Consider the following 21,327-nt stretch of genomic DNA (forward strand, 5'->3'; position numbering starts at 1 on the left):
GAGGATGAGAAGAGACTGTTCAGCGAGATATCACAGTAAACCAACACACAGAAACATACAGTAACAGTGCATCATCTCAAGTGGCATGAGGTATCGTGTCCCAGTCTTAAATGTTTCCTGTCCTATACAACTTTTCCACCTTTGCGCAGCGGAAAGTCCATCCAAGGCTCCCTTAGTCTGAGCCATTCCTCGAACAACGGACGCCATTCCTTCAGCGGCAACATTGGAGCAGCCAAGCACACCATCAATGGGTGAGTCACGTTGCTTCTGTTGGCACTCTCATTGCGGCCTCTGTGAAAAAATCTAGCCAAGTAAATTCCACCGACTAAAATTCCTTCATGTGAGTTTAACCAAAGACGATTTACATGGTCACTCCAAACCTATCCTCACTTACCTTAACTTACATGACTTAACCTGATGAATTTTATGTCAATCTAACGTAAATTAACCTTACACATCTTAAACTACGAGTATATCCTATCTTAATCCATCTTAACTTACTGTAACGTAAAATCACTTAAACTAATCAGTCTTGACTTAGCTGAACGTAAACTAATGCGTCTTATCCTAGTGTGTGTGTGTGTGTGTGTGTGTGTGTGTGTGTGTGTGTGTGTGTGTGTGTGTGTGTGTGTGTGTGTGTGTGTGTGTGTGTGTGTGTGTGTGTCTTTGTTCTCTCTCTCTCTCTCTCTCTCTCTCTCTCTCTCTCTCTCTCTCTCTCTCTCTCTCTCTCTCTCTCTCTCTCTCTCTCTCTCTCTCTCTCTCTCTCTCTCTCTCTCTCTCTCTCTCTCTCTCTCTCTCTCTCTTACGGTCTCCTCCACCACCAGGCTGGGCAGCGCCAAGAGTTACAGTGCAGGTGTAGGATACAAGTACAGCCCCAACAAGAAAACTTCCTTTGGCATCAGTGCCCACAAGATCATGAGTCCTGGCGGCGGCAGGTGCGTCACTCACGATCAAGTAACACCTGAAAAGATCATTAACCCCTTGTGTACCGTGACGCGTTTCTATATTCATTCTGCTTACTATTTGGTGATTTTATACAGCTTGAGAATCTTGTGTGGGGATTAAAATAGTGAAGACTGTAGCCATTAATCTTATGACCTCTATAGACCTTTCCTAATGTCAATAGAATGGTACACGAGAAGGTAAAAATGTGTCCCTGTATTGAAGGGGTTAATCTCTTATGTTTGTCTGTGTATTATTTTTTTTGTGTACTTAATATTATGTTGTTTTCTCTTTTTTCAGATACTCAAAAGTAAGTTTTCACCATTGAGCTTCTTCGACATTGCAAACAAATTCTTTATGTTTCAGCTTCTTTTCATGTATTCTGTCTTCTTGCTTGGTTTGGTTTCTTACATTTCTCGTTGTATTTCTTTATTTTCATGTACTTCATATTCTGCATACTCAAATGTAAGGTTTCGCTATTATTGCAAACAAATCCTTTTATCTTCCGCCTTTTTTCATGTAGTTTGTCTTCTTGCTTGGTTTGGACGTCTGAACATATGAATATAAGGACGTAAAAAAGCAAGGGAAGCTGTAAGACGTCAGGCCTGAATTGTAGCAGTCCCTGTAGAGAGCATGCCTACCCATCCATTTCCATCCATCTGTCTCATCTTTTTAAAACACCCACATAACCCGGTACAAACAACCTGATTACTGAATCTGCTCCTTCATTCCACACTTTTTGAGAAACAATGTTCCTATTATATCAGCTTGAATCTGTTAGATTTTATCGTATCTTGATTACTGACTGTCACTCTTGTTAGCCTTATTTTCAACGACTGATTCCGTTATATGTCTATTCTCTTTTTTTACTTTCTTATCTGTGTATCCTCTCATGGTTTGGGCGACTAATACTTCGTTTTCTCCTCTTCAGCTCGAATGCGTTTGGTCTCTCTTTCTCTCACAAGTTTGGCCGTTAGGGGACGATGTGCCGCAGCTTCTCACACCAACAACTAACTGCTCATCCATCTTGTCAATAAGTTAATGGGAAGTCGCTATTGTACACTCGGGCACACACTTACTTGCCATATTGGTCTTTCAGTGTTAAGAATACCATTCGGGGTGGATTTAGTAGCAATGTTTAAAAGAATAGATAAGATTTCACTAGCTTCAGTCATAATGTGCCAATCAAAATCATGTTCCTGGGAATCTTCACGTATACTAGTAAGGCATTCTTGGCTCTGTATTTGTCTAATTATCTCACCAATAAAATCTTCAACACCCATAATAGTCATCTTTGTCTGTTTTTGTTCCCTTGACTCGGCATAACTCAGCAGAATGAACAACAACAATAATAAAAGCAACAATAACTTGAGTAACAGAAACAAAAAATAACAACTGCAATAAGAACAACAGGGAGAGAAGGAGAGAAGGAAGTGGAGGAGGAGGAAAGGAGAGATGCAGAAATGGAGGGAGAAGAGAGGTGCAAAAACGGGGAGAAGCAATGAGGCTGAGAGAGGGGAAGAGCAATGGAGGGAGAAAGAGAGGCAGGATAGGAGAAAAGGAGAGAAGTGGAGGAAGAGAGGAAGAGATAAGAAAGGACATGCAGAGAAGAGCAAGAGGGAGACAACGGGAGAGTAGGAGAGAAAAACTGAGGTGGAGGAAAGGAGAGGGAGAGATAAGAAAGGACATGGAGGTAGGGAAGTAAGAGGAAGGGAGCTGGAGGGAAGGAGATAGAGGCACAAGGGGGATGAAGGGAGCGTGCGATTGAGGCTCGTATTCTCAAACGCTTCTGTGCTTCACCTTCACTATTTCAAAATGTATTATTCAAATTTACACGAGTTTTTAAGGTGTTTTTACGGTTCCAGAGGCAGAGTGACAAGATTACTGAACTGAAGAAACACTTTTGAAAACCCCGCTAGTCATCTCTATGGTCTTGGAAAACAGTCGTGGTGAGAGAGCAGAACATTTCTGAATATGGACCTGAGACACGTGAGAAAACAAGAAATGTCATCCTTGTTTGACAGAAGACACTGATACTGGTACTTAACACCTTTCAGACACAAGCCATCACCACTACTCACCCGTTCTTTTTCTCTGCGTTGATCACGACACTCCTGATATGAGTGTCGATAAAAGAACATCTGCATTTTGTTAATTTACAGTAACCAGAAAAATCTAATTACAACAGTCCATATCCACACTGAGATTACTTTAAGTAGAGCTGAACTCCTTCAGTACTGGGACGCATTTCTACCTTGAGTTTTGGGTATGATTAGACGATTTTATATACATTAGAAGAGGTCTTTGGATGTCAGAAGATATAATGACCAGAGTATTCATTATTTTAATACTCACATAATTTTTTGAAGCTGTATAAAATCTCCAAATACTTACCGGAATGAAGGGGTTAATTAATGAAAGTATTTCTAGGTGCAGCTAAGGGAGCTGAAGGAACTAAAGCTCAGATCCACAAACAGTACTGTGCACTCTTCTTGACTCTCTAGCCCCTCGCTGCTTTCTTGCTGCGAACTGAGAGGTGGTGACATAACACCACTGGCCTCACGTTAAACCGTTATCTGAAGCTGTTCATCTTTGATCTCTCGAGAGAGGCTTTAGATTCTTCAATTTAATATAATATATGAAAAATCCATATAACTTCGCACTAAAAGTAATTATGGGAAAGAGAAAACTAGACAGACAATTTATTTACACAAGATCTACTCACTTTCTTATTTGTTTGAGCTGAATCGTCTGTTTCGGAAGCACTACCACTCGACTAAAAATGTGACGATACAGCTACATTCTCTGCCTTCCAGAATGAAAGTGTTTTGTGACTATTGGTACATCTGCAATGTACGGTGAAGAGCATTGTCAAGACATGCTTTGGAGTTGCATTTTCTTGTTCGATTTTTTTCTAGAATAAAGTCTTACATCAGACCATTTTTTGTGCTTTGGACAGTATATCATTAACCCCTCTATGACATGATGCGCTTTCATATTCATTCTGTTTATTATTTGGCATTTTTAAACAGCTTCAGAAACTTATATGGGGATCAAAATAGTGAAGACTGGCCATTAATCTTCTGAGCTCCATAGACCCTTCCTAATGTCAATAAGATCGTCTAATCACATCCAAATCTCAGGGTAAAATGTGTCACACTACTGAAGTGGTTCAACAGCTAGGCCAGGTGCAGTGCCTATTGTCAAACAGTTGAGGCGGAGAAGCAAGCAATGGTCTCGTACTTCCCCAAGGTGAGATCATCGAGGCCTCATCTGATGTTTATATAGCAGGACTTCAGTCTCGTCAGTAGTCATCGTTACTGAAGGCACCATGAAGAGCTTCACTCTGATTCTCGCTTCCCTGCTGCTAGTGGCGCTGACGGTGTCCTGGGCCGAGGCTGTTCCTCTTCCCAAAGGAACGACTGAGGATGAAAGGGATGAAGTAGCGTCCTCGGTAAGTGAGGAAGAAGGGGAAGGAGAACATGTAGAAGAAGGAGACAAAGATAGTAACAGCGAAGACAACAACGATGAAGGAGGAGCAGGAGAAGGACAAGCAGCAGAAGAGGAAGGAGACGATGAAGAAGACGAAGAAGGAGAGGTGGTGGAAGGAGACAATAACGACGACAACAACGATGACGAAGGAGAAGGAGATGGAGAAGAAAAGGAGAAGGAAGAAGATGGGGCAGGAGAAGAACATGTCCGCAAGAAGAGGCAGTTTAAGGCTCAAGCAACAGTACATGATAGGTAGGTTGGCAGCTGTTTTTGTTCCTCCTGTGACCTCCGTATTTCTAGGTTTCCATCTATATCAGGAAGAGACAGCATTCTCACCAATACTCTATGATGCGCAAAGTCCATACACTGCTACCTGAAAACACATAGACCTGTTAATACAGTGGAACCACTCGCGCTTTGGGGTCCAAGGGGTCTCCAAGTGCATGGGTATGAATCCTGGCCAAGGTCAGAGTGTAGGTAGGGTTTCCTTACTCGAGGTAACGGTTTCCTAACGGGCGGGGTTTCAGATAGGATGTACCCAAAAAGATATCTCCTTTAGCCCATGAATTCCTGTGAAAAGCCCGCATGGTATAAAAAAATAGCTTGTTTTATTAGGATTGGTTTCAAAGGCTAAAAGATAACCAACCGTGTTATTACGAGCGTTTTTCTCCTATTTATCATGCAGAAAGATTAAAATATTAATGGGATCATGAAAGCACACTTGAAATAACAAATGACATACTCTACATTATAAATCGTGGACTTTCTATTGATGAAGTAACAATCTTAGATTAACTGGAATCTTGAACTAACTTTTGAATTACCAGATAAGTTCCACTGGGTTGATTTAGATGAAAATGTAGTTTGAGAAAATAACGAGGACGGCCGATAATTAAGGTATCACAGGTGTTCTATAGCAGTTGTCCCCTACAGGCCTTGGGGGAGAGACTACAGCGTGAGTAGCGGATTCCATAAGACATTCAACGAAGGCAAGACCTCCGTTGGATTCGAAGGTTCAGCAACTGGGGCGCTAGTGGCAGGTGAGTGTGGTTTTCCCTTGCATTGTATTTGTATGTATCTTTATATGGTAAAGAAAAATTTATGCTTCTTGTCTTAAATCTGTCTAAGGAAGGTATGTACGTATGCAAGCAGTATTTCCAATCATGGAGAACAACTACTGTACTGTACTATGTTAAACATGTTCACAGCTTTGCAATTTTGCTTCTCTAACTCTGGCATTCTCCTCTCGTCAGGGACAAGGGAGGCCTCTTCAAGGTCAGTCACTCGTTCCCTGGCTAGACCGATTCGCCTACAACAAATCTCCAAGGACCGGATGATTTTTTTTTTCTCTTTGTAGTCCAAATATGTATTCACAAGGTAACTGGTGAATAAAAAAAAAAACAGCCAATCTTCACGTGAAGAATGCTTGACTGATTTAAATTAAGAAACGACCATGTGGCGCAGAAGGAAAATGCTAATAATAATTGATATGTTATGAAAAAAGATTAAACAAAACCCTAACAATGGCAAGATTATAAAAGTGGAAATAAGATTTAACAACAAAAGCTACGTACACATAAAGGTTAGTATCTTTCTTTATTTATGTCACGTAAAGAAAAGTACGTGGAAAAGTGTCAGTTTCGGATAAAAAATGTATATTTGACAGGGCGTGACCAAGGAAGCTTAAGATTCTCTGTAGCTTCCTTAAGAGGTTATGGAGGAGGTCACGGTCACGTGATCCTTCTCCTCAGGTTTTTCTGACTGATGCCGCCTCGATGCCTTGGCTTATTACCAGTTCTCAATCATCCGTCTCATTGGCACGTGTATCAGGCTTCATCCAATATATTCTCAAGCACCATCTGGAGTTTCATTTCGTGTCTTATAAACATTTAGAGATTGTATGCAAGAAATAAAGAGACTGTGTTGCAGGCTCTGCCCTTTTCTTTCTCTCTCAAGACACACACAATGCTACACAGTGATGACTAATCTTACACTTTGAAAATATAAGCATGTAGGTAACCGGTGCATTTTACCAGTCTTAAAATGGGACCCAGAGAGCTGGAGCCTCACAAGTCTGCCACTGAACAAAAAAAATAAAGGATTTGTTATACACTTATGGTAGCGTCAACGGGTAGTGCCAGCAGTGCCCAAGTCGCGGAGCCAAGCCATCCAGCCATCCAGAACATTTGAATTCGCCGCTCTTCTTGTCCTTCTCTGAGTCAATGGAGGCACGTGTGTTAGCATGTGGTACACACTGTCATGCTCATCAACTGTACGTATACTTCAAATATACTTGACACTTGACAATACATACTAACAAGAAATTGAGGAAAAATAAATATATAGCTGTCAGCAAAGATTTTTGTAGGGATCTGTAGGGAATCTTAATACATCATTTTGACATTTTTTTCAAGTCACTTTGTTAGATAAAAATTACTACTTTTTTTTGGTTCTATTGTTATCTTTCTTTTTTCCATTGAGAACGCCTCGACATAGGTAGATGAGCACAACTAGTAGGTACAAGGCAAAGGGAAAAAATATAGAACGAAAGAGGAGGAGAAGAAATAGGTACAGAGAATCGATGCAGTAGCCGGAGTATGAGCCTATACCAGTGTTTGAAGCGTCAGTCTGCTCACCGGCCGCCAGTTCAGCCTGCAGACCACCGTCATAGTCAGCACATCAGGCGAGTGACTATTAACCCCTTCAATACTGGGACATATTTTTACCTTGAGTTTTGTGTACGATCAGACCATTTCTTTTTTTGACATTAGGAAGGATCTATGGAGGTCAGAAGATTAATGGCCACAGTCTTCACTGTTTTAATTTCCCACATAAGTTCTGAAGCTGTATAAAATCACCAAATAGTAAGCAGAATGAATAGGGAAACGCGTCATGGTACTGAAGAGGTTAAAACGACATTAAATTCAGAGCACATTTATTGGATACACATAATTTTTTTTTAACTATTTTGTGTAAAGCAGAATGATGTTGAATCATTGTTGACATTCGTGTGAAATCTCAGATGAGCAAGTATCTCCCCTCACGCCCGTGACGATGAGCAGGACAGGTGCAGGTTTTCCGGCGCCCTCACCTGGCGTGAAGGTGAGCATGGATAACCTCTACTGCCACTCCTTTACATAGAGGCTTAAGTCTTTTATTCTATGTACTGAGAAAGTAAAATCAAGATAATAGATTCAGAATAGAAAAAAAATCTTGCTTATTTTCTCTGCCAAAACAGGAATGACAAAGGTATACACGGAGTAGTAAGCAAAGTGAGAAATTAAAACAAATTGTCCGATATCCTCAGGTCCGGCAGTGGTGGTCACAATGCCTTCAGCCGAATTTGTGTACGAAGTTGACTCCGACGCCATGCGATCTGAAAAAAAAGATCCAATCTAAGTGTACTGGAAAAGAATTGTATTTATGAGAACATATCGAAGGATAGCAACCATCATTATGGAATCTATAATGCGGAAGACGATCAAAAGGTTGTTAACTCACTTGCCAAGGGCGCCCCAGGACTTGTTGCCGGTAACCCCAAAAGAGGTCCTGCCTTTGTTGAAGACATGATTGTATCCCAAATTTGCAGCGTAGTTCTTTCCGAAAGGCCTGCGGGACACGATACAGTGTGTTGGTCAGAAGTTTGCAGACAGAGTGTGGCAGAAATTAAGAAGAATGGCTGGCTAAAATATAAAAAGCCATTGGTAGAAGGGAAGGTAAACAACAGTGACATAATACCAAGGAAACATAAACATGCCTTCTTGAAATGAAAAAGAAAAATAATGGAAAATCATAATGACTTTGTGTTCTAAAAAAGTAACTATTGAGATAACAATGTCGGGAAGGAATTCTTACGTGTCATTAACATTGAAGCCGCCACTGAGTTGCCTCTTCTTGCGGACGTAATCTTCCTGAGAGTCTTCTGAGGTAACGTCGTCGTCATATTCGTGGGATAATAAAAACAGGTCTGGTTTTGGATAAGGCGCTCCTGCAACAAGAGCCGCCGCCAGCGTCACCAGCAGGAGCGTGATCACTAAGGGCTTCATGGTGGCTCCGCTGGCACAATAACGCTGCTGGGCTACGATGCCAGTTTATAACCATTGAAATGGGGGTTCCCAGGTTACCAGGTTGGGGAAGCACTAACACAGTCCTCCTCTAATCTGTTCCGGTATGACTTTTTCGTCTCCTGGTGGTCTAGTGATGACATAACACGCACTGCTACATATATACATTGTTACGAGTCTTTAGTGCACAATTGACACCAGTTTTTGTTTGAATTTGTCAGTAGGTCTTGTGCCTAACGGAAGTGAATGGCTACGAGTTAATATTGACTGGCTTTGAATTTCATGTCTCACTTCCTTGCTATTTCTGTGAATCCTTGACTAATAAATGAAAAAAAAAATGTAAGGAATTATGGCTAGAGCTTGAAGTGTACTGTACCAAATATAACACACACACACACACACACACACACACGCACACACACACACACACACACACACACACACACACACACACACACACACACACACACACACACACAGAGAGAGAGAGAGAGAGAGAGAGAGAGAGAGAGAGAGAGAGAGAGAGAGAGAGAGAGAGAGAGAGAGAGAGAGAGAGAGAGAGAGAGAGAGAGGAAGTGATTTTACGTCTCATTGTGAAAGATGGTAAACAAATAAGGTAAGGGAGATTAATGGAATCACACACACACACACACACACACACACACACACACACACACACACACACACACACACACACACACACACACACACACACACACACACAGTTCAAAATCGTCTTTCCTTGAACATCACGAGAAGAAGCAAAATTGACTCAAGACGATGGAAAAAGAAAATCTCACCAGAGGGAATCACCATATATTCGTTCTATTTACTCATATTTTTCATTCCTTTAATTTTCTTTCTTTGCTTTGGTCATATATTTTCTTTTCGTTCCCCATTCCACACAGTCCAGTATTAGCTAATGTTATATTAGTTCACCTTACATGATTGCGTTTTCTATCTCGAGAAGAATAGAAAACGAAAAATAGTTTAGGATAAGATAAAGTAAATTTTCAGTATTTATGCTACATAGATGTCAGAAGTGAATAAAAGAAGATGTAATAATTCGCTAGGCTTATGTATGGTTATTTTTTAATTAACTATATCTACCTATTTCCACCTGACATCCCTGCCATCTTGAATACAAATTTGAAGATATTTGTCTTTTTAAGAGTATATTATTGGTTCTGTTGATGGATTTCGTGTCTTTAGGTATATTTTTCATGGTTCTGGTGATGGATTGGCAAGATTTCTACTTTATTATAAGTAGGTACTGTCTTGAAAACCCGGCTAGTTTCCTCTTTGGCCTTGGAAAATTGTCATGGTGAGAGAACAATTATTTTGTCAGTAGGAGGTTGCGCGGAGTTGTTTGGGTTAAGTTGTCTCGTTCGTTTACGCAATTTTGCGTACGTAAGCAGGAGACATCTCGAGCACTACAAGCACAAATGACAACAGAATGCATGTTAGTGTACGTACCTACATGAAGTGAATACCTTGGCGGCGAGATCCATGCGTGACAAGTGATGGGAACAAACCCGTAATCACAAACACTCCTGTACTTCAACTCCACCATTTCAAAAGGCTTCATTTAAATCTATGCGAGTTTTTAAGGTGTTTTTATGGGTCTAGGGGTAGAGTGACAAGATTTCTATATTGATTACAGGAGAAACACTCTTGAAAACCTCGCTAGTCATCTCTGCAGCCTTGGAAAATAATCGTGGTGAGAGAGTAAAGCGTTTCTGTATACGGACACAGGTAAACATGATTTATACACGGACTGTTACGCATAAACCTAATGCTTTGTTAGTGCTTCCCTTTTTTTTTTTTCTACGTTTTAACCACTTCAATACTGAAACAAATTTTAAACTTGATTTTTTGGTATGATTAGATGATTATATTTGCATTAGAAAGGGTCTATGGAGGTCAGGAGATTAATGGCCAGAGTCTTTACTTTACTATACTAATCCCCAAATAAGTGTCTGAAGCAGTGTAAAATCGCTAAATATTAACTAACCCGAATGAATATGAAGACGCGGCTTTGTACTGAAGGGATTAACTGTCTTACATTTCCCTTTCCCGTGTAGTCCAATGCACCACTACAACGTTAACACATCACCTACATAACCTGACTCCTCCTTTTCCTCCTCCTCTTTCTCTTACCCTCACCGCAATGTCACCTCCACCACCACCACCATCACCATGACCAACACCATCCCCGTAACCACATATTGTCCTCATCACATCACCAGCACATCATCACCACTATACCCTCGCGACCACCTAATAATGCCTTCCTTGTCGCCTCACCACTACATCACCACCATTACCATTATGACTAGACTTTATCTTGCTTTCCTCAATTTCGTATCTATTTATTTCTTCACGAAAGCATATAACAGCACAAAAAATTGAGGAAAGCCACTAGGAGATCACGTGACAGTCCCTTAGTGAAGTATTTATAAAGATGAATTAATAAACAAATGAACAAAAGAGGAGAGTTGAAAAGAAATAAGCTGAATAAAAAAAGGAGAATGAAAATAAGGAAAATAGGCACGAGGAATTGGGAGAGAGAGAGAGAGAGAGAGAGAGAGAGAGAGAGAGAGAGAGAGAGAGAGAGAGAGAGAGATTTTACGGAGATAGAACACGGCTTAATCCAGCATTGCGCTTCACCAGTTTGAATGACGAGGGAGATTAAAGAAGAGATGAAAGAGAGAGAGAGAGAGAGAGAGAGAGAGAGAGAGAGAGAGAGAGAGAGAGAGAGAGAGAGAGAGAGAGAGAGAGAGAGAGAGAGAGATTAACAGATAAAGGTAGGCGGGATAGGCAGGTAGATGAATGAGGCGATAGGTACAAAGATTGGCCGATAGAGTGAGAGATAGGGAAGAGAAAGCACCGAATGAGGGAAATTATAAGGTGATATCAAAGTTTTCACCGCTTTTCATGTATTCCGAGTCTCCTTCCCTCTCTCTCCCTCTCTCTCTGATAATCTGTCTCTGAGAACTTTCCCGTATAAACTCAAGACAACAACAGGTAACGTGTAATTAAGCCTTTAACCTGCATTGTTACCTGGCTGGTCGGTGCGCAGGTAAGGGGATGCTAATTGTCTAATGAACAGAAAACGGGATATGATTCGTTTTAAACCTCATTTTAATTCCACTGCTCTTTTTTGTATCTAGAGTACGGAACACCTTGCTTTTTTAACTGTTTTTCTTTATGTATTAGTAAGCAAGGAATATAATGTAATCTATTTATATGTTAGTGATTTTAGTGACCATATCTTTGCTTATATGTGGAGTGGGTGGTTTACGAGTGTAGGAATGCAAGAGTCTTTTTCTTATGTTATCTAACACTAATAGTTTTCCTTACGTTAATAGATGCAGATCAAATTTTCTATTCTCTTTGCCACGTTCGCAAGTACTTACTCCTCACTGTTTATTATTCATTTATTTATATATTACTTTACTTTATATCATTTGTTTTCTTACTTATCTGATTGAGTGCCTGGAAATTCGTTCATGTATTCCTACTCGGCCAGTTTTATGAAGGTGTACGTATAATGAATGCTGGGGTCGATAAAGCAGGGCAATCTAACCTAGTCTACGTATGTAAGCTGTGTTCTCGTATACATTAGCGTGAAGGATCAAGCAATAGATAGATAAACACCAAAATAATAAAGATCAAAAGAATGTAATTTCCCGAAAAGAAAGGATAAAATTTGGTTAATACACTTCAATGTTTTTATCTCGTTCTCTTAACATGTTTTTTTTTTCTTCTTCTCGTATTTATCTTCCCCTTTAGTTATGGTGAAGAGCAATGGCCAAACACGACTGCGCATGCGTGAAGGTTACCACACGGAATAGAAGAGAAGACAGGATCAGATAAAAGAGAAGAAAAATAGACAGAAGTAAGAAAACAAAATGAAATACAGATGAGGAACGGTCTTTGAAAAATAACAAAGGGAAAAGGGGAAAAATGGTTAAAGAATAAGAAAATTAGGAAAAGAAGAAACCAAGCAGGAAAATACTGAAAAAAAATGAGATACTGAAATAATACAGACGAATAACACAATCAACAGAAAACAACAAAAGGAAAAAGAGTAAAAAAAAAAAAATATGGAAAAAATAATAAAAAAATAGAAAATAAAGAAAACTAAACAGGAAAAATATTGGAAAAAAAGGATGAGATGCTGAGGAGATAATAACGAGGCAGGCACGAGCCATACCTGAGTACCTGAGGAGGGGTGTGCAGGTATAAAGAGTACAGGTGAGCGACCCTCCCTCCCTCCCTCCTCCCTTTCGCCAGGTAAGTGAAGGGAAGCGGCAGATGCTCGCGATAAACGTGTGATTAATGAGAGGAAGTGGAAGGGAAAAAATGTGAGAAAGGTTCGGCAAGTGAGTGTAATTTAATAACAAGCGATAGCGGTGGTGGTGGTGGTGATGGTGGTGGTGGTGGTTAAGGTAGTGTTATGTAATGGTTGTGGTATATAAGGTCAGTATTCAGAAACACTGTGTTCTTTCACCACGACAATTTTTCCAGGTCACAGAGGTAAGAAGAGGGGTTTTCAAGTGCTTCTCTAGTTGATAATGCAAAATCTAGTCACTCTGCGTCTAGAAACGTAAAAACACTTTAAAAAACTCGTGTAAATTTAGTTAAAGCTTTTTTAAATAGTGAAGGTGCAGCCTGGAAGTGTTTGAGAATAGGAGCGCATATGGTTCTGAATTAGTAGCGAAGTGTATGATGATGGTGGTGGTAGGATGGTGATGGTAAGGAACACTGTATTGATGGTGATGCAATTTGTGGTGGTGCGGTGGTGCTAGTGATGAAAGTGTGAGGATGTGGTGATGATGGTAAGTATGAAGGTGGTGGTGACTCTATTGGTGGTGGCAGTGGTGGTGGTGAGTGAGGGTTATATTGGTGATGAGTGTGTGTAATGTTGTCTGTGGTGATGTTGTTGTTGTTGTTGTTGTTAATGATTCTTCTCAGACTGTTACTGTTGTTGTTGCCGTTATTATCGCTTTGTTAGAGGTGATGGTGGTGTGGGTCTATATGAACTAAAAACCATTGCCTTAAGTAACAAGGTAACATATCACCAGACATTTTCTTCCTCCAATACGAATCCACGAAGACACAAACATACATACCAAACACTCCTTCAGTATTACCAGCCACCCAAAACTTAAAGATTAGAATAAGTGAAGGATAAATTGGATGTGTGATATTAAGAGGTACAAAAGAGTAAAGCCTTGTTGTGGTAAAAAAAGATAAAATACAGTAATAAGGTTAAAACATGGCAGGTGGATTCAACCTTAAATGGAACACACATGACTCAATACACCATCTCAGTGTCAAAGTTAACCTCAGCACACAATACCAAACAAAGATATCCTCACAATTAATCCAGAGATCCAACACTAACATTTGTCACGTCACAGTTTGCTTTCCAAGAGAGTGGATGGTACCTTAGTATCAGAAAGTTTTAAAGGGGTAGATTTTAATGGTGTCGAATTACCCAGGTATTCAAGGCGGCAGTACATAAACTCCCTCCCTTAATTCATACCTTGGTACTGCTCTCCCCTCCAGTACTTGCACTCAATTCTGGTACTGTGAGGGTCAAACAGTACAAATAATAACGTACAGTCTTAATAACAGCCCTGAATTAATAATCAACCAGCCAACCAGTTGACCAACAAAATGATATTACTAAAAAATAAATAAATAGATTGAATATCATGTCATGTATAGCAATTGTATCGAAACAGCTACTCCACCTGGCCGGGCAAGGGGAAGAGGGGGACTAGGCGACGGGGCAGCATAAAGAGCGAGATAGAGGAAGGGCCACAACCAGCAGCCACTCTGAGGGACGCACCAGCCGCCAGCCACCACTGCCGCGGCTCAGTCCGGCCCGAGCTGCCGCTGTGTAAAGGTGTGTTGGCTGCCCCTCCTGAGCGTCACGTGTCTGCGCACAAACACAAACACGAGCTGCTGCCAATCTTCGCTGAATGAGACATCAAACATGCTCCAAGACGAACAGATCTACTAACACCGCGATATTTCTCTGATGCCATATATGCATTGAGTTAACTGGTATTGGAAAGAAACTCACATCGCATCTAAACTTTGACGTGTGATTCATTGGACAACATACAGAGAAGAAATCGAATCTTTCCTTTTTCTTCTGCGGGTTGCCTCGTTATCAACCTGTGGAAGTGCACCGCCCTGCTGATTGCACCTAATTGTAGGGTAGCGAGGCGGGCAGGACCTGGCGACTCCTTAGTGTTATCTCCAAAAGGGATGCTTAACGAGGCTGGATAATCTGGATAATCGCTCTCCATCCTTTATCTTTCCGCCGCCAAGGGGTAAGCCGCGAGGAAGAAGGACCTACCTGGATAATTAAGAAGAAAGGCCAACGGTATTAGTTAGAAAGCTTACGTTGACCTCCCGTAGACTTCAACAGTGACGTGAGCTGCAGGAACGAGAGGAAATTAGGGAAACTTTGCAAGCAGCCGCCAGCTCTACACGTTACGGCCTCTGCTAGCTGTGAATTCTTAAGTGAACTAAGTGAATTGTGACGTACAACTTGTCTTTTACTCTTATTGCTTGACGTGGAAGTCCGTTAGTGAAATGACGATAAGGGAGATGCAGTGAGCGACGCGCATTCAGTGTTCCATCGCGTGTTGGGAATTCTACATCGCTGGTTGTGTTTATAAAAGACTGATTGAGATATTAAGAGATACGAATATATCCTCTCCTCATCTTACTGACTCGGCAAGATGGTAAGTCAATTAAGTATTTTATCATTATTGATGGTATTTATAATGACACTAACAGTAGTAGATGTAGTAGAAGTAGTAGTAGTAGTAGTAGTAGTAGTAGTAGTAGTAGTAGTAGTAGTAGTGGTGGTGGTGGTGGTAGTAGTGGTGGTGGTGGTGGTGGTGGAAGTAGTAGGATAAAATCAAGTAACAGTAATCAAACCAAGAACTAAAATGACACACACACACAAACACACACACACACACACACACACACACACACACACACACACACACACACACACACACACACACACAAACAAAGGACAGCAATGGAAACGACCAGATTAATCAAAGACCACAAAAAGAGAATAAAAAGCTGGAAAACAGAAAGAAAACGAACAATAATAAAACAAACAGGCAAATCGAAATAAAATATAGACATACACGCAAATCACGTTCCTCTATGAAATGATGAATAAAATAAATAACCTCTTAGCATTCACCACACCTCGCAAAATCAATCAGAATTTACAGACATTACTCGATACAACAAAGTAACAATATCGTGCCGTCGAGTGCCTGCGAGAGCTAACATGTTCTTTTCATTGACAGATCACTTGGCATTCGTACCATAATGACTGCATTAAGACAGAGAGAGAGAGAGAGAGAGAGAGAGAGAGAGAGAGAGAGAGAGAGAGAGAGAGAGAGAGAGAGAGAGAGATTGCTACTGGTTACTGAAACGAGAGGTAAAGATGTGGAATACAAACGATAATAAGCTTAGAAGGAGAAAAGATTGTCAGAATGAAAGGAAGGGAATTGGTAACGTGGAAGAAAGGAAGGAGAAAAAAAAACATGGGATAAAAAAGAGTAAAATTATGAAAATGAGAAGAAGCTTAGAATAAACAAATTGTCGTGCGATAAGGAAAGTAAGGAAGAAAATATATAAATTAATTTGAATGAAATGTAAGTGAAAGATTAAGACGAGAAGAGGAAACTTGGAAAGGATGAATTCTCAGTGATAATAACTAAAGTGACAATGAGAAGTAACAGAAAAAAGTGTAAAAAAAAGGGAGAAATAACTGAGAGGGCAATGGAGGGGTGAGGGAAGACATGAGTGGCGAATGGATGAAATATGAGGTGGAGGAGGAGAGGAGGAGAGCGAAGGGCAAAGGAGGAATAAGACGGAAAGTGAAGGATGGGAATGGAGAGAGGGGGAAGAGGGGATGGAGGAGGGTACAGAGGATACAATGTAAGAGGAGGAGAAGGGGGAGGGAGAGGGAGAGCTTGCAGCAACTTGGGGTAACTTGATGTGACTCACGCGCCACAACCACCCCTTGTCCTCCCCCCACCCAACCTTGTCCCGCGCCACGCCTCGCCCCGCCCCTTGCGTCGACCCACCTGGGGAACAAGGCAGCGACAACTCACGGCCCTCGCGTCCAGCAGGGGCGGCGAGAACGCGACACACACTTTCTACGCAGCATTCCCGTGTTCACGAGTAACTTAACCCCTTCAGTACCAGAACACGCTTTCTTTTCTATTCTAATTACTATTTGGTGATTTTATACAGCTTCAGAAACTTATGTGGGGATTGAAATAGTGAAGACTGCGGCCATTGATTTTCTGACCTCCACAGACCCTTCTTAATGTCAATAAAATCATCTAATCACGCACAAATCTTATTGTAAAAATGCCACCGGGGTAATCGTTTGGTGCCGTTTTAATACTAAGACGCATTTCAATCTTAATATTTTGGGTATGATTAGACGATTTTATTTGCATTAGAAAGGATCTATGGATGTCAAAAGATTAATGGCCACAGTTTTTACCATTCTAATCCAACCATATGTTTCTGAAACTGTATAAAATCGCCAAATAGTAACCAGAATGAATATGAAAACGTGTCTTGGTACTGAGATTTAATATGGAGTATCCGTTTGGAGCCATGCCTTTACTTTTAAGTGGCTCTAGTGGTGGTTAACAGGGTTCTGAAGGGTGTTTGTTTGACAGAAGGGGACGGAGAAGTAAAGTTAGCGAAAAATTGGCACAGTGGACGGGAATAAAGATTTTTGACTTGACATCACTAACACTACCAGAGCACAGTGTATGACGCGTTTAAATTTTGATCTACTTTTACCACTCAATTACACCCACACATACACACACTGGCTAGATAGATAGATAGATAGATAGATAGATAGAGAGAGAGAGAGAGAGAGAGAGAGAGAGAGAGAGAGAGAGAGAGAGAGAGAGAGAGACTGAAAATTTATATACACTAACTTTAAATAATTTCTTCCATAGTCGCGAAGGAAACCAAGTAGACTGTAATAATGCCAAAGACTACCAGAGACTTCCGTAGCGCAATAGTCATTATATATTTGATACAGACATTAAGGTTTTGTATGCTGATAAAAAACAAGCAGACTGAGTAGCGTACAATGCAGGCAGGTAAGAAGAGAAAAAACAAAGGCCCACTAAATTATAATAAGATGCCCTTCAGCTCTTTCCTTATGTGGGAGGGATGAAATGTAACTGAGATAGAGAGAGAGAGAGAGAGAGAGAGAGAGAGAGAGAGAGACTTTCTCTGCTTTCTCTCTCTCTCTCTCTCTCTCTCTCTCTCTCTCTCTCTCTCTCTCTCTCTCACCTTCTCTTCTGTTACATCTCTCCGTCTCTGTCTCTCACTCTCTCTCTCCCTTCCTCGCCGCCTCCTCCTCCTTCCTCCTTGACTTGTCTTACCTATCACCTTTCTTGGCCAGCATCAGGTATGAAACCTCACACACACACACACACACACACACACACACACACACACACACACACACACACACACACACACACACACACACTTCATACATTCATATTCAAGTAGTACAATACAAGACAAAAGTTCATTATTTTTTTGTTAATCCTTTTATTGAAACATTATCGAGTGGACTGGACTACCATCTGTCCACACACAAACAGACAGACACACACACACACACACACACACACACACACACACACACACACACACACACACACACACACACACACACAGAGACACTACTCATTATATAAACTAAAGGAGGTTAGGGGAGCGAACACTGCTTTTATTTAGCACAACACACTTAAGGTACTCATTTCTCGATCCCTATGACTCTCTCTCTCTCTCTCTCTCTCTGTCTGGGCACCATTGTCATATCAAGTGGCTGGGAACCGCAGAAGGCGTAGGGAAGGCAGACTGCTAAGCTCAGGTTCCCGAACACCAGAGTCTAGTAGAGGGAAGTGTTAGGCTCCTGAATTCTTCCTATCTTGGACATCATAGTGTGTGTGTGTGTGTGTGTGTGTGTGTGTGTGTGTGTGTGTGTGTGTGTGTGCATTTTCATGTGTTTTTATTCATAGTCTAAAAGCAAGTATGAGTACGTGTGTGTGTGTGTGTGTGTGTGTGTGTGTGTGTGTGTGTGTGTGTGTGTGTGTGTGTGTGTGTGTGTGTGTGTGTGTGTGTGTGTTTGTATGTGTATCTATCATAGTCTCAAGTCAAAGGATTTCGTACTTTCCCAAACTAACCTTGATCTCTGTTTAGAAGACACAATAAAAAGTAAATGAACGACATCGATATGAATGAGGTACGTAACTAATCCTTGCAAACAAACCACCTTGGAATAAAAGAAGTGAATGACATGCGTGGTTTTGAGTTCAGATTCTCCCTCTCTCTCTCCTTCTCTCTCTTTCTCTCTGTCTCTACCAAAAAATCTCAGCTCTCCCCGAAAATAATCGAACCCCACCAACACATTTTCAAACCAGCGCCACTATCACTACCGCAATCACCCTCTTTCTTCAGCCACACCTCCCAAACACTCACCAGAAAGCTCGTACAGTATACACCCTTGCTTGTATTCTCAGACACTTCTGTGCTTCACCTTTACTATATCAAAAGGCTATATTAAAATGTACACGAGTTATTAAGGTGTTTTACGGTTCTAAAGACAGAGTAGCAAAATTTCAATAATATTAACTGGAAAAACACTCTTGAAAACCCGGCTTATCATCTCTGTGGCCTTGGAAAATAGTCGTGGTGAGAGGGCAAAGCGTTTCTGAGTATATAGACCTTGAATCTCGCTCCCACACTCTGGACATCAGCCCCGTGACAGCATCGCCGGATCCCGTGACGCAAGCCTGGATAAACCTCTGCCCTTCCTCCCGCAAGATCCTCGTTAATCCGGACTTGGGTAATCCAGCAAGCCCTTCCACGTTTCATTGCTAATCCGACACGAACTCCCTCCTTCCCTCCCTTCCTCGCTGTCTGGCTCATCCTGTGTGATATGTAGGAAGTGTGAGAAGGGAAGGAAAGAGGTGAGGTAAAAGCAAAGAGTAAAGATTTCCATCCTTCTTTCTGGACGGAGGTGAAGTAGGTAGTGTGCCAACTGGACTGTGACTGATGGAGTGGATCTAAGTATATGGGGAAGGAGGGATGAGTGGGAAGAAAGGAGCACGGGAAGCGGGAGGAAAAGAAGAGGGCTAAGTGAGATACGGAGAGAGAGGTAAGGGAAGAAACTGGAAAAGGGATGAGGGGAGGAGGAGAGAAAGAAAAGGAAGGGAGAGAAAACGCAAAAGAGGAGGGCTAAATGAGGTACGGAGAAACATACGAAAGAAACTGGAAAGGGGGTGAGGGACGGAGGAAAGAAGGAAAAGAAGAGGGCTAAATGAGGTACGGAAAGAGAGATAGGAAAGAAACTGGAAAGGGGTGAGGGACGGAGGAAAGAAAGAAAAGGAAGGGTGGGAAGGGGGAAGGAGGGAGGGAAGGAGAAGCAATTTTACACTGGGACCTGCATATAGTAATGGTAGGAAGGGAGGAAAGGGAGTAAGACGCTGCTATTTTGTGCTCAGGGTACGCTTGGAGCAGTAAAATCGCAGGTTCAGAAGCTCTCGACGTCAAAGAGGACGCTAATGATAACTCGCTCAGGGTATGATTTATAATAATGGTTCCTTCACCTCTAAGATTCGTAAACCCTGAACAAAACGCAGTACGGAACATTTGATAGCTTATAAACTTTAACACAATTTTACTTTAGTGTGTGACTCGCCATGCGTTATTCAATTCATGTTAGTTGTGAATTTTTATCTATTCATTTTTCAATCTCTACATTTGTTGAAGTGTTTTGAATCTGTAGTTTCCTAACCAATGTCTTCTTATCTTAGTATATATATTAAATGTATCACACACAGACATGACACTCTGACTAATAAACTGTCACGTCTCTCTCTCTCTCTCTCTCTCTCTCTCTCTCTCTCTCTCTCTCTCTCTCTCTCTCTCTCTCTCTCTCTCTCTCTCTCTCTCTCTCTCTCTCTCTCTCTCTCTTCACGTGTCGCCGGGTACACGTAATAAACACAGGACAGGAAGCAGACACACACGGCCGACTGCCTCACCTGCACTCCCTGTGTGTGTGTGTGTGTGTGTGTGTGTGTGTGTGTGTGTGTGTGTGTGTGTGTGTGTGTGTGTGAGAGAGAGAGAGAGAGAGAGAGAGAGAGAGAGAGAGAGAGAGAGAGAGAGAGAGAGAGAGAGAGAGAGAGAGAGAGAGAGAGAGAGAGAGAGAGAGAGAGAGAGAGAGAGAGAGAGAGAGAGAGAGAGAGAGAGAGAGAGAGAGAGAGAGAGAGAGAGAGAGAGAGAGAGAGAGAGAGAGAGAGAGAGAGAGAGAGAGAGAGAGAGAGAGAGAGAGAGGACTAGCAGAAAAGATTGATATAACTATATACAGAGAAACAAACACACAAACAGGCAAACCAAGGGGATGAAGCCAAACGGATGCATCTCTCCACACACACACACACACACACACACACACACACACACACACACACACACTGCAAGACAGCACACACAATCCATAACAACAACAACAACAACAACAATAATATAACAATGAACATAAAGAGAGAGGAGGAAAAATACTTAATTTGCAGAGCCACTCTTTCACCAGATAAATAAAGGAATAAATATACAATAATGATGAAAAAAAAAAAAAAACACTTCCACCAAAACTGAACAAAAGAGGAACAAACACAGACACACACACACAGGCTATGCCACACAGTACACTTAACTT

At 41.4% G+C, this 21,327-nt stretch overlaps 4 protein-coding genes across 4 annotated transcripts in view; 3 read left to right on the plus strand and 1 right to left on the minus strand.

Moving 5' to 3' along the window:
• LOC123518371 (kinesin-related protein 12-like) overlaps positions 1-2,233 on the plus strand; it is a 3,202-nt gene extending 969 nt beyond the window's left edge. The window contains exons 2-4 of the mRNA XM_045279156.1: positions 150-251; positions 825-935; positions 1,874-2,233. Of these exons, the coding sequence (XP_045135091.1) occupies positions 150-251; positions 825-935; positions 1,874-1,919 (259 nt within the window). The 3' untranslated portion in view covers positions 1,920-2,233. The remainder of the gene's footprint in view (positions 1-149; positions 252-824; positions 936-1,873) is intronic.
• A 2,004-nt stretch (positions 2,234-4,237) lies between these two features.
• LOC123518271 (mitotic apparatus protein p62-like) lies at positions 4,238-6,292 on the plus strand. The gene is made up of 3 exons (XM_045278994.1): positions 4,238-4,686; positions 5,368-5,474; positions 5,688-6,292. The coding sequence occupies exons 1-3, from the start codon at positions 4,274-4,276 to the stop codon at positions 5,789-5,791; spliced, it is 624 nt and encodes a 207-aa protein (XP_045134929.1). The 5' UTR covers positions 4,238-4,273; the 3' UTR covers positions 5,792-6,292.
• A 1,060-nt stretch (positions 6,293-7,352) lies between these two features.
• LOC123518272 lies at positions 7,353-8,511 on the minus strand. Its single transcript, XM_045278995.1, has 3 exons — positions 8,290-8,511; positions 7,936-8,043; positions 7,353-7,810 (listed from the first exon to the last, which is right to left on the minus strand). The coding sequence occupies exons 1-3, from the start codon at positions 8,478-8,480 to the stop codon at positions 7,768-7,770; spliced, it is 342 nt and encodes a 113-aa protein (XP_045134930.1). The 5' UTR covers positions 8,481-8,511; the 3' UTR covers positions 7,353-7,767.
• Positions 8,512-14,332: 5,821 nt separating this feature from the next.
• Positions 14,333-21,327, plus strand: part of LOC123518181 (leucine-rich repeat transmembrane neuronal protein 3-like) — a 46,354-nt gene continuing 39,359 nt past the window's right edge. The window contains exon 1 of the mRNA XM_045278869.1: positions 14,333-15,268. Within this exon, the coding sequence (XP_045134804.1) occupies positions 15,266-15,268 (3 nt within the window). The 5' untranslated portion in view covers positions 14,333-15,265. The remainder of the gene's footprint in view (positions 15,269-21,327) is intronic.

This window comes from Portunus trituberculatus, chromosome 43, assembly GCF_017591435.1.
Source record: "Portunus trituberculatus isolate SZX2019 chromosome 43, ASM1759143v1, whole genome shotgun sequence".
NCBI lineage: Eukaryota > Metazoa > Arthropoda > Malacostraca > Decapoda > Portunidae > Portunus > Portunus trituberculatus.